Source organism: Rosa chinensis, chromosome 1, assembly GCF_002994745.2.
Source record: "Rosa chinensis cultivar Old Blush chromosome 1, RchiOBHm-V2, whole genome shotgun sequence".
Classification (NCBI taxonomy): Eukaryota; Viridiplantae; Streptophyta; class Magnoliopsida; order Rosales; family Rosaceae; genus Rosa; species Rosa chinensis.
The window spans coordinates 34,494,306-34,511,998 of record NC_037088.1 but is presented as its reverse complement, the minus strand read 5'-3'; the positions used below and the strand labels follow the sequence as shown (position 1 = coordinate 34,511,998).

General features: G+C 35.4%; 1 protein-coding gene and 1 long non-coding RNA gene across 2 annotated transcripts; both read left to right on the top strand.

Annotated features, from left to right (window-relative positions):
• Positions 1-3,943: 3,943 nt before the first annotated feature.
• Positions 3,944-7,243, top strand: LOC112182145 (lysosomal Pro-X carboxypeptidase). The gene is made up of 9 exons (XM_024320591.2): positions 3,944-4,411; positions 4,530-4,716; positions 4,802-4,938; positions 5,150-5,262; positions 5,410-5,635; positions 6,224-6,376; positions 6,507-6,586; positions 6,729-6,778; positions 6,888-7,243. The coding sequence occupies exons 1-9, from the start codon at positions 3,944-3,946 to the stop codon at positions 7,019-7,021; spliced, it is 1,548 nt and encodes a 515-aa protein (XP_024176359.2). The 3' UTR covers positions 7,022-7,243.
• A 3,537-nt stretch (positions 7,244-10,780) lies between these two features.
• Positions 10,781-11,545, top strand: LOC121050552. Its single transcript, XR_005803344.1, has 2 exons — positions 10,781-10,940; positions 11,341-11,545. It is a non-coding gene; the product is annotated as an uncharacterized LOC121050552 (long non-coding RNA).
• Positions 11,546-17,693: the final 6,148 nt, after the last annotated feature.

The following is a 17,693-nucleotide window of genomic DNA, read 5'->3' as shown; positions in this document are numbered from 1 at the left end:
AAAAGTTTCCCATTTTGGAAATTTGATTTTTTTTCAGATTTTTCCTATATATCCCAAAATGAAAACTTTTTCCGATGGCCATAACTTTTTCATACTAACTCCGATTTTCATGTTCCGCATGTCCACGAACTCGTATCGATACGCTCTACAATATCCATGAAGGAAGTTTTCACAGAATCCTAACGTATAAAAAGTCAACCCTTGAACCCATGAAATAAAACGTTTCAAGTAACAAATCACTCTGAAATTCTTCTACTTCACCCTCGAACCAGCTAATCGCACAACAATCAACAAAACAAATTCCAAAAGACACTCAAAAATTAATAACTAATTTTCAGGGTATTACAAGACTTACACTACCAAATTCGGTCAATGTCTTGAGGGCTAAGGACATTGATCGAAAGACCATTTAGACATATCAAAAAACTGTAGGGGTGGCTTCGGTTTGGAAACCAACATTTTCGTTTGGTACCGATACCGAGTTGAACATAGTCAATTCTAAGATTTTTCATCCGATTGTGAAACAGCCATTGTTGTTTGTCGACAATAAGATTGCTTTTGGTTGGCATTGATTATAACTCTGGTAGGAAGAAACATAGGATGAGATGGGGCGAATCTATTTGCAACTGCAAATGAAAAAAGAACTGGAGAAAAAAAATGTAAGGAAGAGAAGAAGAGAAATAAAGAAGAATGGAAATGAGAGAAGAAATGAGGATGAAGAGCATAATGAAAAATGCCAGAAACATGTAGAGAAAAAATGCATAAAGTTTTGCAAGTGAAAGTAATAGAAAATAGAATGGGTACATATTCTTCCGCTAGTACATAGAAAAAATAAATTTAAAAAAAAAGAGATTCAGTTTCAAGTTTAGAAATAAGGTAAATATATCATTTCTCTATGAGATTATAATGAGTGACATGTCCTAAAAGATCATCATTGAAGAACAAGTAACAACACCCTCAGGGCTTCCATATAAATGTCTCTTATCAAATCATTAATGATAAGCAAAATAAATAGATTCAGCGGGTAGTTATTGCAGAGAGAAAATAGTGGGAGAGAGAAGTAGGGGTTGTGGGATCATTTCTTTTCAATTTTCTTAATAAAATCTATTTTATAATTTTTTTTTTTTTTTTTGAAAAATGAATTCATTGAAACTTTCAACGATTACAATCGTTTAGAATGGCATCCCGATTGGGAGCAGACACAAGCAACTAAAGGCCTGAAGCTAGAGCAAAGCTAAAACAAACCACAAGGTGTACTACACCAACAGGTAGTTCATGTACAATAAAATACTGCTCTGGATCACTTATGGAGAAACTAACAGAAAACTGAAGATAAATTCCCAACATCCTCAAAATAATTACCAACAATGAGACCATTGCCATGACCTTGAGGTTTGGAGACCAAATCATCATAATCTGTAACTCGGGCATGTAAGAGATCGGTGGATGACTCAAGACTATGTTCGTCCCAGCACAATTAACACTGCTCGCCAGCCACGCAATTGTGGTACTCACAGTGTGATTATACCGAGGTCTTTTATAGAATATAGCAATGAGGAATCTGCCTGCACGTAAGCACAACACACCTGAAATTATAAGAACACATTTGAGCAAGCAAGTACCCAAACCACCGCCTGGGTCCCAAATCCAAATATGTGGAGAACTCAAGCCCAACCACTGGGCTCTGTCACGGGCCCAAAGCCAGCCCAGCTCCCAAGCCCATAACCTTATATTGGGCACCTAGAAATCTGATATGGGCACCCAATCAAGGCAGGACCAAGCGCCTAAGCAGAGAACCGGTACCGCCGCTGCTCCTTGTTGCACCTCCGATGGCCGCACGCCTGGAATCAACACGCCCTCCATCTCCTCCATCCCAGATCTCACCTTCCCCGACAAACGATCCAGGTGATGACATCCTCAGCCACCTAATCTGACCATCCCCGTCACCGTGCCGACATCCGGTGGTCTACCCCATCGCCATAATAGGCGGTCAGTCAAATAAAACATCTGTTCCCTTCTGTTAGCCCAGACGCAACACCGATCTGAGGTCAAAGACGACCATCGACTCAGATCTTCTCCACACCAGCCAACGATGAAGAGAAACACGAGCAAAGGGACTGCCAGTGCCCTCATCGCCACATTCCCACAATGAATGGCCTCGCCACTGCTAGTTGATTGGAGGATCCGCCGAAGAATCACTGCCGCTCTCCTCTCCGCTCAAACCCTAGGGTTTGCTATAGATTTGCACTTTTGATACATGATGTAGCTTAGTTCAATTTTTATAATTTTGTCTTATTTACCCTTGTGATTTAATTTATTATCAAAGTTTTTTAATCTTTCAGAGTTAAATCTGTCAAAATTTTCAGTTTTGGCTAATAAAGCCTCTTCTCTTAATAATATATTATATATATATATATATATATATTCTTTCCGAGAAATTTTAAATACACACCCCAAACTACTTAATACACATCCCTATTATTTTATATTTCAAATCAGATTTTATAGGTAGATTAAATTACCAAAATAGACATCTATATATTAGAAGAAAAATAATAATAATAATAATCATATCTTCCTTATATGATTCTATAATTATAAACAAGAATAAAGTTAGAAACCATCTAATTTAAATTTTCCTTAAATAAATTGTAATTAAAGGGGTGAGAAACCATATCATTTACAAAATCAATGGCATTAAATGTTTTTAAAACAAATCGCTTTACTCCCACTTTTAGTTTTTTTTTCTCTAAAAGTTATGATTAGTCAATTTATTATCTAATATAAAAAAATCACAGGTATAAAATTTTGTAATCGTTAATTTGTTTGACCATCCAATGACAATTTCGTAGTTCCGCCACAGATACAGTCTTGGTTGAATGTTTGACTCAAAATTTTATACTTGATCAATATGGTGTTTTGTGGATGAGAACTTAAATAATACAAAACCTATTTCTAAGCATCTATTTGAAGAGAACAATAATAATTCCTCATGGATTTCTCAATAACTAACACAAGTAATTAATATGGTCAATTATAAAATACTAATATGTTAATATATACTAATCAAATTAAATAGTAGCCTTAATGTAGTTAAATAATAGTGTATTTCATGGTTTTTTAGGTTAAGGATATTTTAGGTAATTTGGGTTGTGTATTTAGTAAAATATTAGAATGAGTAATTAAATGGTTAGTGTATTGAGTAAGGAGTGTGTATTAAGTAATTAGCGGTGTGTATTTAAAACTTCCAGAGTCAACATAGTATTTTTACGTATTCTTTTCTACCCTTTTTGAGAACTATAAACACAATTAATTATAGCAAACGAATTGAATTTCAAGAGTTTCTCACTCTCTCCAAAACTTTGAAATAGAAAAAATTTTCTTTTTAAATTTGGAGTAGGTCTGTTGGTGCATAATTCACAATCGCTGCATAGCAACCAAAAACTGATGCATAATTCATATTTTTTATCTAATAAAATCGACATGAAGATTAGCCGCCCAGCTTGACTGGATTTAATATCTCTAAAAAAAATAGAGTTTGACATTTGAAATAAACATTACATGTCTATTTATGGGCAGTTTTGCCTTAGGCATCAAAAATCTCAGGACGTGCTCTGGTCAAGATGGGAACAAATCAACCATCGACATCTCAATTCTTAAAAACCCGGCTCTTTGTTTTATAATTGAATTCCACAAATACGTTCCATCCAATCAACTTTCAATTATGAATTGTTCTGAAAATACCAATTAATTTTACACGATCAGTTCACACTAAAATTCAAACTAGTGTATAGAGTATAAACAATGAATTAAATGATATGGTCCCTATATGAACTATATATTCATTAACTTGTCTTTTTATCCCTATCGTGTGCCGGCCATTCCAAGTCAATACATCCAAATACAATTTTTTCCCCATTTGTTTATATCTTATAGTATAAATATGGCATTCGAAACACAACTGCTGCCTCCAAGGATTTCCCATAACATTGAAATGAAGCAACTCACATTCTCACTCCAATCATCCCTTCTATTAATATCTCTTATATTTGACACAACCTCAGTTTCCTTAAAAATTCCAAGGCTGAGTCCAACTGGAGGGCAATTTATACATGGTAACTATTGGACACAAGGCCGACCCAGCGAAGCTTTATCATCTGCATTTGATCCCAAAGATCTTCAGACATGTTACTACAACCAAACACTTGACCACTTCAACTTTAGGTATGATAGCTTCAATACTTTTCAACAAAGATATTTGATCAATTCCAAGCATTGGGGTGGCTCCAATATCAGTGCACCTATACTCGCTTACTTAGGCGCAGAAGAATCACTTGATGATGATATACCTAATATTGGGTTCCTACCTGAAAACGCCATTCACTTTCAAGCGCTCCAGATATATATAGAGGTACATAATTCTGTATGAATCTGTTGTAAGACCGAGATAATCGATTAGCTAGCCGTATTATACTTATATGTATTATTGGGTCTGAGACTTTATTTATTTATTTATTTTCCCTTATCAGCACCGGTACTATGGGAAATCAATCCCATTCGGATCAACGGAAGTGGCATTTAAAAATGCAAGCACTCTTGGATACTTCAACTCAGCCCAAGCTATAGCAGATTATGCAGAAATTCTCATACATGTAAAGAAGCAGCTACATGCTGAACATTCTCCGGTCATTGTTATTGGTGGCTCATACGGTGGAAGTGAGTGACTAAATGTACACTTTTTGAAATTAAAATTGTTACATTAAGGGCTCGTTTGATAACATACATATATGTTCTTTGACAGTGCTTGCTTCATGGTTTCGTCTAAAGTATCCCCACGTTGCTCTTGGAGCTCTGGCCTCATCAGCTCCAATTCTATACTTTGATGACATAGTTCCTCCAGAAACAGGATACTACTCCATTGTCACCAAGGATTTTCGAGTAATATTTTTCTTCCTTTATTTCTTTCCTTCTATAAATATACATAAACTACTGGGGAGCTGTACCCCATACCGACAATCTGAACGTACCAAGCTAAGCAAAAATCCCACTGACCAATGGTTTAATTTACAGTTAGCTAGGGTCTGAGCTACTATTTGCAGTTAATTAGTACATAAACAGATTGATTATAGACATGCATGCATATGTGTAGGAAGCTAGTGAGACTTGCTACCAAATCATAAAGAAGTCTTGGTCTGAAATTGATAATATTGCTTCTAAGCCTGAAGGCCTCTCATGTCTTAGCAAGAAATTCCGAACTTGCAGGTACATCCCCTGATAAGTTTCATATGATGTGCATAATCATTTTTTCCGTAAAACATAATGAGTGAATAATATATATATATATATATATATGTTCAGGTGATTATTTTTGTGATTTCCCTTTTCTGTTCTTGTTTTGCAATTAACTAGACCGTTGACCACGTCGTCTGAGCTCAAGGACTACTTGGAATCGATGTATGCAATGGCAGCTCAATACGATAGTCCACCGAATCATCCGGTTACTGTAGTCTGCGGTAGCATTGATGGAGCTTCATCTACAGATGATATTTTGACAAAAATATTTGCAGGTGTGGTTGCATATTTCGGAAACCTGTCATGCTATGTAACAGAAACACACGACGGGTGGGCCTGGCAGGTAAATGATCAAATAATTAATTTATTTATCAAGCTGTAGTGTTTGTTTAGATAATAGTTATATCTGAAAGCCAACCCTAATACGTAGACGTCCAGTCGTCCACAATTGTATTTTTAGAGTAAAAGACACAATATGTTCATCATGCTGACCATTAATTATAAGGGTCCATGGTACCTGATAAAAAGCTAGCTAGCTTTGAGGTCACAGAATTGACAGGCCAGGGAGAATGCTTCTTCTTGCTTAAGAAACGCGTACGTTTGCAATATTTTTTTTATTTTCATCTTTTCTGAAAAGGGATTTGCAATCCTGTTAAAGTTGGGATCGGAGTACATTTGCGCGCAGTATCTAAGAAGTTACACATGAGGTCAAATTTCTAAAGAAACAGCAATTTCCGGCACATTAGTACTATTGCCTTGATCTTGTTTCACAACGTTATTACAGTTTGCATTAGGGCCAAGTTTCTAACAGCTTGATGAAATTTGATAAGATCGTTGTTTTATTAGTACTTACAAACTTTCATGTACCCTAATTCAAATATGTTTGAAGATGGTTAACCACGATCCACCTATTTGTTTCTTGATTATTTAGACATGTAGTGACATGGTGATTCCCATAAGCGTGAACAACGACACCATGTTTCCACCATACAAATTTGATCTCGATGAATTTATCAATAACTGCAAGGCAACCTATGGCGTCCCTCCCAGGCCTAATTGGGTGACTACCTACTTTGGAGGCCATGTATGTAATGCTGTTACTTTCTTATTACTGCTCATAACCTACCCTAATTCTTTTACTCTGTTTAATTCATATGAAATGCATGGATATATATGCTAATATTAATACAACCTATGCTAAATATGTGATGCAGGACATAAAACTGAGTCTCTCCAGGTTTGCTAGCAACATCATTTTCTCCAATGGGCTAAGAGACCCTTACAGTATTGGCGGGTATGTACGGATACGAAGATGACTTCAAAACAAATATAAATGAATCAAGTTTGTCATTTTCATTATCTTTATAAAAACAAGACGATTCAAGATTAATATATAGTATTTGACTAAATTTAACATTGTTTTACTATCATGATAGCATTTTGGAAGACATATCAGACAGTGTGGTAGCTGTCCATACAAAGAATGGTATGTATCTTTCCAAATTCATTTGTTTGGAGTACACCATGTTTCGAGTTTTAGGGAAATACATATTTTTGTTTTATTAACTACCCAAAATTAAAATTTACTTTTACAGGGTCTCACTGCTTGGATATTTTCACCTCAACCCATGCCGATCCAGACTGGTTGGTGAATCAGCGGAAAAGTGAGGTCAGAATCATCAAAGGATGGATGGCTAAATACTATGCTGACCTTCAAGCTCTCCAATAAGAAATACCACGTTAAATAATATAGTTGGACAAATCCAGATTACACCTACCCAAAATATCTCTTTGCATACAAGTAGCTTCTTTTTGGCAAGAGATCACAACAAAGTGAAGGTCCTAAAGAAAACAATCATCACCATCTTTTCATTTGTAAATTCCTTTTTCAAAGGATGACATGGGTTATAGAAATAACACACTTTAGTTACGTCACACTCTTGGTCTCTAGTACCAATCTCATCCCTAAAGCTTCAATCGTTTCCACTTGAATTAATGAATGTGGTCCTTGATTATAAAGGATCTTATCATCTTCAAAAAACGTCTGCTAATAAGTTCTGAATACTACATCTTTCCCAATATTTGAATCATTACAACTAAGTGTTACTTCATCATTCATTCGATCGATATATTGTTTTTTTTTTTTTAATAAGAGATTGACTAAACGAAAGCAAAAAGAAAAATGAGAAGAGGGATAACACATGAACAAATGACAGAAAGGTTAAATATTTTAAAGGTAGCGATAGGGGTTTTAAATAAGACATAAATTTTTTGAAGCCTTAATCTTACGTGGCATGCTATGTCAGTTTAGATAATTAGTATCATTTTTAGTAAAATTATACTTCAATTCTAATCTATTGGATTATATAAGTATTGATGGTTGAGATTTAATCCAATTTTTTTTTTTTTCATTTTTTTGGAAAAGGTAGGTGTCAATCCATTAATAGTCAAATCTAGGTAATATCATACAATAGCTCACCCAAATATTGGGCTATGACAAGGTTGAGCTATCACTATGCCAAAATGTGCTTCAGACGACATAAGTTTTGTTTTATGTCGTCTGAGTTTTTCAGACGACATAAATTTTTTTTTGTGTTGTCTGAATATAGACTAAAACCATACTAGTTCAATTTGAAAAAATGGTGAGCATTCAGACGACACATTTGTGTAGTTGTAAAACATGATGATTTCCTATCTCAAAGATCGTTTCATTTTGAAAATATGGTTAGATATAGACAACACTTATATGTTGTTGTAAAATATGAAGATATTTCAAATCTAAGCCTAAGAGAATATTTGGAATTCCCTCCAAAAAGTTATAGTCCTTTCCCTCTCAAAATGTTGAGACCCTAGCTGACTAGTCAATGGGGGTGATACTCAGACAACACAATTGTGTTGTGTGAAGAAGGTGAGTTTCACTTTTTTTTTCCCCAGTCGTTTTTGGCATTACTACACATTTACTCCTTCCCATCTCGGCTCACTCTTTCAGCCACATAAAATCCCCATTTTCTCTCACCACCTCTCGTTTGCTTCCCCGAAACCTAAAATCCCTAGAATCTCTCAATTCGGAAATTTTGTTCAGATCCAGTCCTCGGAACCGTGAAATCAGTTGAAATAACACCATTAGTGAAATCAGAGGACTGAAAAGGAGAGTGAGACTGGCTTGTGAAATCAGTCCTCTGTATTCGTGTCTATCTCTTAGAAGCCAATCTTTTCTTCTCTCATCTCCCCTCTCTCTTCCGCTCCCTCACTTCTCCCCCACTCCCCACCACCGATTCTCCCCACCCATCATCTCCGCTGTCCAATTCCGCCACCCTCACACCCTCCCCGCAGTCCAATTTGAGGGGGACGAATGTTGAAAAGGTTTTGTTGTGAGTTGTGACTTAGGAGTGAGTGGATTGAGTTTTGAGGGAGTGAGTGAATTGCAAATAATGTTTAGTGGTGGTGGCTCTTGTGTCTCGAATCACCTACGGCTGCGAGACCGCGACCTTAGCCGCCGCCACCAACCTCAACTTGGTTTTGGGTTCGTCTTTGGCTTTGGATTGGGTACTCGAATCGCTGGGCTACAAGTACGACACTCTCTCAAATCCTTGTCTGCTCTTAGAATCTCGTCCTTTCGCTCTATCATTCATTCCAAGTCTCCTCCCGACATTCCTACACTCTCCCACTGTTTCAGGTACTTAATTACTCCTCCATCCCTTTCCACTATTTCTGTTCCCATTCAACCTTTGCTATTATTTATTCTGATCTTTCTTCGATATATATAGTCTATCAAATAATGAAATTGACAACTTGTTTAGAGGTAAGACTAGTATTTGTTAAAATTAAACTATCAGAACATGTGGATATAGCTTCAAATTAAACTATCAGAACATTTTTTCTTCTTCTCTGTTTCTGCTTTTGGAATTGCATTCTTGACATTTCATATTTAGACATGGATGCCATTGCTAACGACTTCTCTTCTTCACTCTTTTTTTTTTTTGGTTGGCTACTGCAAATGATTAAATAGCAGCACATTTAATTGGATTTCCCCTTTTAATCTGCAATGACACCACTCATTCATTCTTTTTTGTTTAGTTCACAAAATACTTTTGATTTCTTTGTGAACATAAAGACACTGCAGCCCAATTGTATTACAGAATACTAAAGGCTGTAGCTAACTAACCTCTTTTGTGCAGGTTTAAAACAGAATGTTAGCTAAAGTGTCAAAGCTCCAGAGTTTAAAGTCAAGGGTGAGGCATTTTGTTTTATATTTCTTTCTTGCACCTATTGTTTTGTTTGTCTTAATGCTTTAGAAAGGGAAACCATAGATTAGGACAAGTTTTAGCTATATGGTTTTGGGGTCACCAGTATATGGTTTTGGTTTTGTTTGGTAGTCTGGGTTTTAACTTTTCAATAGTTTCAAATCCAACGTTTTTTCGAAGATTCTGAGGGAAAAGGATTGGGTTGAAAAGAAATGGAATATGTTTTGTTTTTAATCTTACTCATCTTTGTTATTGTTTAGTGAATTGTCACTGGCTTGCATGAGTAAAATATTTTCTTCTGCTAATAAGTGATAAGGTTGTGAGTTACAAGTTGTATATACTTTATAGTTAGCAACTGATGTATGAATATGACTGAAGAATGGATCAGAATATTGTGAAATTGTCTGATAGATAGTCTAGCACACCTATTTCGATTAGCTTCTTGCTTCTCAGTTTGAGAGGGAAGAACTGTGGGCTGGAGAGTATGGTTGTTCAAAAATAGAATGTAGGAAGTTGTTCTTATTGGTTTTCAGTATAAAATTTTAAGTCTCGCTGTTTCATTTTACAGATTTTGGGAATAGTGTGTTACTAGATAGTTTAACTGTCTTCTGTTCAAGTGTATTTTGTATAGTTCTTTAAAGACAAATTCAGTGTATTTCTATTATTGTTTATGGCCAGATTTTATTAGCTTTAAATAAGCTGAATGGTTATATAAATGTTTCTGTTTGATTTGTAATTGTAATTCTGTTATACTTTTGAATGCAGTTATGGCACCGAGAATCCAATGGACAAGAACAAAAAGGTTGTTAGAAGAAAATCATGATGAAGGTCAAGGTACTGAAAAAAGAATGGAAGAGGTCTGCGATGGTAATAGTTTTTCTGCCTCAGTAATTGAAGCTTAAAGGACTTTTTCTACTAGAGGAACAAATTCCAAAATTCGATCAAGAAGCTGGAAACAAAGTAAGCACACGTTATTGAATTTGGACTGTTAATTTGAGTTAACAGTTTCAATTGAATTTATGTTTTCATTTACAAAATAAAACCAACTGATGTTCTTTTATTTCTCTTTTTATAGCATCTGAACCAGCAATCACAAAAAATAGTCAGCTTACTCAAAAGTGATGAAGTAGCAAACAATCTGGATGAGCATCGTGACAAACGAGTGAGAAATAATCAGAAAGATCTTACTGTCATGCAAGGCCAGAGTTTGTTTGCAGATGGAAATGTTAATAAATGCAATACAAATGCAGCGGGTAACTTTTGCAGTTGATTTAATATTAAAGTTATTTTAAGCTTTTGAAATGATTGTTCTTATCAACTATCTAATTAATGTTTGCCAAATTTTACATTCAGGTCAATCTTTGTGTTCATTTGGTCAGGCATCGTATCAAAGAAACAGAGAAGGTTAGTCTCAAATTTTTGTCATTGTTTTCAGAGAAGAAAAGTTCTACAAGTTAGGTAACAAAGGTGAACCTTCTGTAATATTAACATAGTATGCTTAATACTGTTCAGCTTGGATTGAGCAATGTTGTGATTTGTTGTTGGTAAAATCTGTGAAAGGCTTTGACGTCAATGAAAGAAAGATAATAGTAAGGATTCATCTATACTAGAAATTTAACACTTTAAGCTGTAAACACACAAATTTATTTCCCCTAATTCTTATGAAGTGTGAATAAAACAGTGAACTTCAATCTCCAAAATAAAACTGCACACTTATAGTTTAGTCCATGACTTCGTGTAGATTTTCCATTTACATACCTGGTTCACACTTAATTTCACTATTTCCTTCTATTTTTGTTTGCAGGTAATGGGGTGAGTGTGTGGCAGAGTAAAAGCATGATCCTATTTTTTGAGCTTGACTGTATGGTCCTGAGCTTTGTTTTTGTGTATATTTATGTAATTTAGGCTGTTGGTTGCTATTAATTTTTTTTGTTTTTGTTTTTTTTACTCCATATGTATATCTGATTAGGTTGATGTGTGGTATATAGTGTTTTATCACTTTGGTCAAATATCACCTCCTTTTGGGTTATGTTGATGACCATTGTGATTCCTTTTTACATCTAAAACGTTCACAAATAGGAAATCCTTGGCAGCATTTGAACATTTATAACTAGATTTTTATTTTTGTTATTTTATCTGTTTACAAATCGGTCATCGTTTGCTTAACTTGGAATTTATAATTCTTCGTTCCCAAATTTATATTGTAATCTATTACATTTTATCAATAAACCTTGCATACAATATGGTTAACAATAAGAAATCCCGCAGCAAAGCGCGGGCATTATATCTAGTTCATATCGTATGCAAAAGTTCAAAGTGGCCTCATTTCTGTTGTTATCTTTTGGTTCATAACCATAATAACCTATATATTGCTGGCCGATTTTGCGGTACCAGATTACTGTTAATACAATATCCGCTTAGACTATGGTAGTCAAACTTCTCTCTTAATTGATAAAATGATATTAAATAGAAGGTATAGTTTGTAGTCATTGAGGACTATCACTATTAGGTATCCAAAATGGTAATGAGAACACTAAAACTGACAGAGTTTTGGTTAGGGGCTATCAATATACCCCATCTTTAGTCATGAAAGTTAACATCACACTTTTTGTTGCAGTGCTCTAGTTTGGGGGTCTAGTGCAAAACACAAGCCCCAAAGAGTTGGAAAGGTTGATTTTTTCTGAATCCAGCATGTTATCTCTTCCGCTTGCTTGTGCTTAATTTATTAAAATTAATAAATATTCCTTGTGTCAATCAAATGCATGTTTTGTGTTGGTTTGGCAACAGGAGCATCTGCTCGAAGATGAGGATATTGTTCAGATTATCAAAAAGGTGTGATTTGGCAAGAACTCAGAAATATGTGCAACCTTAGCATCAAGTTATCGTTTGTAGGACTAAAGCTTTTGAGACACACAAGCTTGTACTTTGCAGAGCATACAACACTCTTTTTGTCTGTTCTTCTAGTCGTAAGGGTAGGTAATGTTTAAGGCAGCTTGTTAAGTGATATCAAGGAATCTTACTGCACCTTTTTGTTATCAAAGCTATTCTTGGTACGTAGTGTGTTCTTTGTGAATGAATATCATCTACTATGAGATTGAAAGATTGCGCATATACAAAAGGAATTTTTAACTTTTCTTTTATGATATTTAGTTCTTTGCTATGAGTAAGACCAACTAGTGAACTACTTCTCACACTTGCTGAATATAAGCACATGAGTACCCCAAATATGCTTGTCATGTTATATTGGTTCATTTCTGCAAGACTAGCATCTTGATTGACGAGAGAGTTTGCTAGTCAGGTTCTCGGATTTTGGTGACTTAGGGGTGTTGATGTAACCTTACACATTGTAAAGGACTTCACTTGATCTCTATTTTCTAGACATTATACTGTGGTGAGTTGCATGATATAATGCTGAAGGAGGACAGGTGACAAGCTTAAAGTTTTTGGGGGCAATGACATATAGGGTCATTTTTGTTTTCTTATAAAATTTTGCTTATTTAGAAACTTTATTTTTTATTTTGTTTTGCTTTCTTGTTCTTTTAGAATTGAGATCAAGTCTCATGTTTCTACTTTTGGTTGCACGCTTTATCAGTTTTGAAATTGCAGAAGGGCAATCAAATGCCTGAAGATTACCCCAGATCTTTTAGAGAAGCAGCTGCAGTTTTCCAGCATGCTCAAGTGTGAGTAATATGAGAATAGCTTACTTTAGTGATAAGGCTTCGAACTTTTGGTGTTTTTTTAATTACTGATTCCTGGCACCTTATTTGCATTCATACAGATACGACTCTGACAAGAAAATTATCAAGCATATGAGACCCATACCACAAGAGCTTGTGGAGTCCCTTGATGGAGAACTTGACTTCATTGGATCGTATTTTTTTGTTATTTATTTCTTGTTGTTGTCAGGTTAAATTTATTCTTACCTACAAGGTTTGCCTGTTTCTTATCACATTTATTTTCCTTCACCACAAATTGAACTAGAGAAATCCCTTCATCAATAGCCATTGCAATTGCTGAAGGAAAATTGGACCCCATAAGTATGGAAGCCTTTGATCATTTCCCTAGTTCCATTTCTAGACATCGGTCAGATCCCATTAAGAGCCAAATTACTGATCACTTTCAGATATCTAAGACTGCTACTGTATCTGCACAAGTCAGTAGCTTTGTGGCATTTTCCTATAAAACTAGAAAACAAGATAGTACTATGCCTAACTTGGTCTTCTTTGCAGAAATTATGTCTTGCTTCCTTTAATTATTACCTTGAAAATTCATGGTACTAGAATGCTAAATATTTTCTTATCTTGTGGATTTATCTCATAGGAATTTTGGATGGAACTGATGAATTAAATACTTATCTACACAAGTATCGCATAGAGTTGGATCAACATCTTGGTGCTCTTGTGGGGAGGTAGTGGTTTTGCCCTAGTTATCATTTTCTTTTATTTTGTTATAAGTAACTTCACTTATTTTTTTTTGCTTTAAATTTCTGAAGCCATGGCAATAAGACCAGCTACTAAACTACTTCTCACACTTGCTAAATATAAGCACATGAGTACCCCAAGTATGCTTGGTAATGTTATATTAGTTCATTTCTGCAAGACTGACATCTTAATTGACGAGAAAGTTGGCTAATGAGGTTCTCATATTTCGATGACTTAGAGGTGTTGATGTGTTATAGTTTTGGTGTTGATTTTGTTCGGGGCTTGATGCTATAAAATGTTTTTTGTGGCAGATATATAAGGAAGCTAAGAAGTTTGCTTATTAGAATGGAGCAAAGGTGGCTGTTGTTTATGGTGGAGCGCCAATGGGTCAGCAGGTTTGGGTCTCTGTAGGCTCACTGGCCATTCCGTTTTCTATGACCACTTCTATGATTCGGGTGATTCCATTCATGATCAGATTGTGAAACTGGTACAGCAGTACACCTAGCTAGTTCCTTTATTAACTTGTGTCTAGTAGAAATTCTTCATTCCTTAAGCATTTGAACTTGTCTGCAGATCCAGATTAGTAGATATGGGTTATTTTGAACTAATGTTTATGATTAGGTTTGTGTACATGAGACAATGGTGGATTAATGGAAATTGCAATGAATGATTTTGGATGTGGATTTTATGGTTTCATACTTTCATTAATGGGCAATTTTAATTTCCAGAATGTATACATACCAATTGTGACAGGGGACTACTAATATGTGTTGTCTCAAATTGCAAGCTACAACAAAAGCACACCAAAATGTATGGTTGCAGCTGCACAAAAACAACACAAAAATCAATTAGAAGTCTATTGTCTTTTTAACAATGAGACAACAGAAAATTGTAGTCTGAAAGGCAAAACAACAACATAAGTTAGATGAAAGTATTGGCTAAAGTGTATATGGGACAAGAATGTAAAATGAATCGAAAGTAAATAGATGCATTCTAGGATAGCCAAAGACATCCAAAATAATCAATCCGTTCAAAATCTTTAATCCTTTTTTCAACATCTATTATTCAACCCCATGATTATAAAGAATGTAATGTTGTTATAAATTTAAGATTTATGAACAGGCTTCAATTCCACAGACAAAAAAGCCTTCACTGGCTCAATATCTTAATTTGCTATTAGATTGAAGACTAAAGCACCAAAGATCAAGTTGCCAATGTAAATTCTGTTGATTTAAGTTCCTTCATGTTATGACACATAACGTAAAAACTTGTTGAGATTAGAAGGAATCACAACAGAAATCTTATAATGCCAAAGAAAGAAAGAAACCTAAAATTTCTGTTTAATTTGCCTTTTCTTTTTCATCCCAATTGATAACCAAATTAAAACTAGCTTATAATCTCATAACCGGAGTTCCTTCCTTGCTGGGCTAACAATGTAGTCATATATCCTCTCCACCATACACGTCTTCCCTTCTAACTTCCTGAGCATAAATGTGACTACATTGTTGATGATGAACTGATAGGCATGCCAAGACTGGAAATTGTATGCTCAAAATCCAATCTCCAAACTAGGCCAACAGTTAATACCAATCATTTCTATCATCCCAAACTGCATATTTTTTTATAAAACCTACTTGTCACACCTAAACAAGCCACATGGATAAAAACAAGTTTTGTGACCTATGACACTGTATAATATGAAGACAAGATGCTTTTGTTTCCATATGATTCAGTAATTTGAATATTTCTTAATTGGTTTTCATTGAAACTTTTCACATGTATCTTCTTTTTCAGCAGATCAAAAGTTTTTGACCAGCCTTTCATACAATCTTTTGCATGATTAAGAAATTCTTTTCTGTTTTAAACAATAACAAATGGCTAAGAAATGAATCCTGACTCAACTTTCAAAAGCAAGAATTATGATGAAGCAAGTATAAGAAATTCACTCCCTCGTTCAAAATTCACAAACGTAATTTAAACTTTGAAGACAACACAAGAAGCTGCCACATTCAGAATTATAGGCTTGTTACAACTCATTTTGATAAATGAACTTGATCTATTTCTCTGTTGTAGAGGTTGAAGATGGCACATTAATTCAAAGTTTGACTCTCCCTCAGACCAAGTGCTGAATGACAGGTTACAAGACAAAAGGAGTATATAAGGTCAAATCTTTATCCACATTCCACATCTAATACAGTATTTGAATTACTTATCGGGAAAAATGCATGAACAGTCTGGAGACTCTGAGGACTGTCAAAATGATACCTGAACTTTCAAACGTATCAATGTGATACCTGGACTTATATTTTCTTGTCAACGTAGTACCTACATCAACTTTCCGTCACCGCACCATTAAATTTACCACGTGTGAGGCACGTGACATACAAAATGAAGGTAAAAAGACTGATTTGCCCTATAACTGACATTTAAAATACACAAACAGTGTTTGGAGACTCTTAGGACTGTCAAAATGATACATGAACTTTCAAACGTATCAATGTGATACCTGGACTTATATTTTCTTGTCAACATAGTACCTACATCAACTTTCCATCACGACACCGTTAAATTTACAATGTGTGACTGTGTGAGGCACGTGAGGTACAAAATGAAGGTAAAAAGATTGATTTGCCCTATAACTGAAATTTAAAATTTTTTTTTTGGTAAAAACATTTTAAATATTTTTTTTTTGGTAAAAAGACTGATTCACCTTTAATTTTTTTAATTAATTTTTTTTCACCCCTCCACCTCTCGTCTTCTTGCTCTCCGATCCCCTCGATCAACCACTCTCTAAAAATACCGGTTGTCCTCGCCAATTCCTCCCGCAACAACACCTCAGTACTCCTTGATTTCAGGCACACAACGCTGAAGCTGTTGACCTCGACGAAAGGATCAGCGGCGCACTTCATCTCCGATTTCATATTTTTGACGAGCGAGGCTTTAAGAAGACTATGTCCTTCATTTTGGAGGACGAAATTGAAATTGAAATTGAGATTGGGATTGAGATTGGGATTGGGATTTGGATTTGGATTTGGATTTGGATTTGGATTTGGATTGGGATTGGGTTCTCTAGAAACTTCGACGGTACTCAAAGCGGAACTTGAGATCGAGGAAGGAAGAGGGCGGAGAGATCATCTATATCATTACTTGCTGGTGTTTTTGTTGTAGTTAATAACTTGATATTAATGGATTTTGAGTTTGAGTTCTAGTTTTGGTGGAGGTGTGGGTGTGGGTGGTGACGAAAAATGAAATTCAAGGTCTCTGCAACGTCTTCTTGGTTTTTCTTCTTCATTGCCCATTTCACAACTGGTCTGCATTGATGTTGTTGAGGCGATTTCAAAGGAGGAATGAAATTTTTTGTTAATTCGATCTGATACATTTGTGATTGTTTTGGTTGTTTTGCAATCCAAGTCTTCGTGCTTTCTCTGTTGGACTTGGAGGTGTTGAAGAGGCCATCAACCTCGCGGCGGAAGCTGATAAGGCAGCCGGTCTTCTCCTAGATCCAATGCTCGGCCCGCTTCTTTGGAGCGCGGACCTAGTGATCCTCGCCGCAGCTGCTGGTGTTGCCACCAATTAAGGCAGGCTCAGGAGTTTAATAGGGTTGAATGATTTTGCAGAAACAAGTTGGACTTGGTTTTGTGTTTTAGAAGTGAATCGAACAAGGGAGAAGCTTTGCTAAAAAAAATTATTTCTCATTCTTTTTTGTTCTTGGAGTTCCCAGATCTTTCATTTCTCT

Excerpts from the sequence above, each read along its gene's own strand:
- LOC112182145 (XM_024320591.2), top strand. The coding sequence starts at position 3,944 with ATGGCATTCGAAACACAACTGCTGCCTCCAAGGATTTCCCATAACATT. Across the intron at positions 5,636-6,223 it reads ACGACGGGTGGGCCTGGCAG|ACATGTAGTGACATGGTGAT; the intron begins GTAAATGATCAA and ends TTGATTATTTAG. Across the intron at positions 6,779-6,887 it reads AGCTGTCCATACAAAGAATG|GGTCTCACTGCTTGGATATT; the intron begins GTATGTATCTTT and ends TTACTTTTACAG.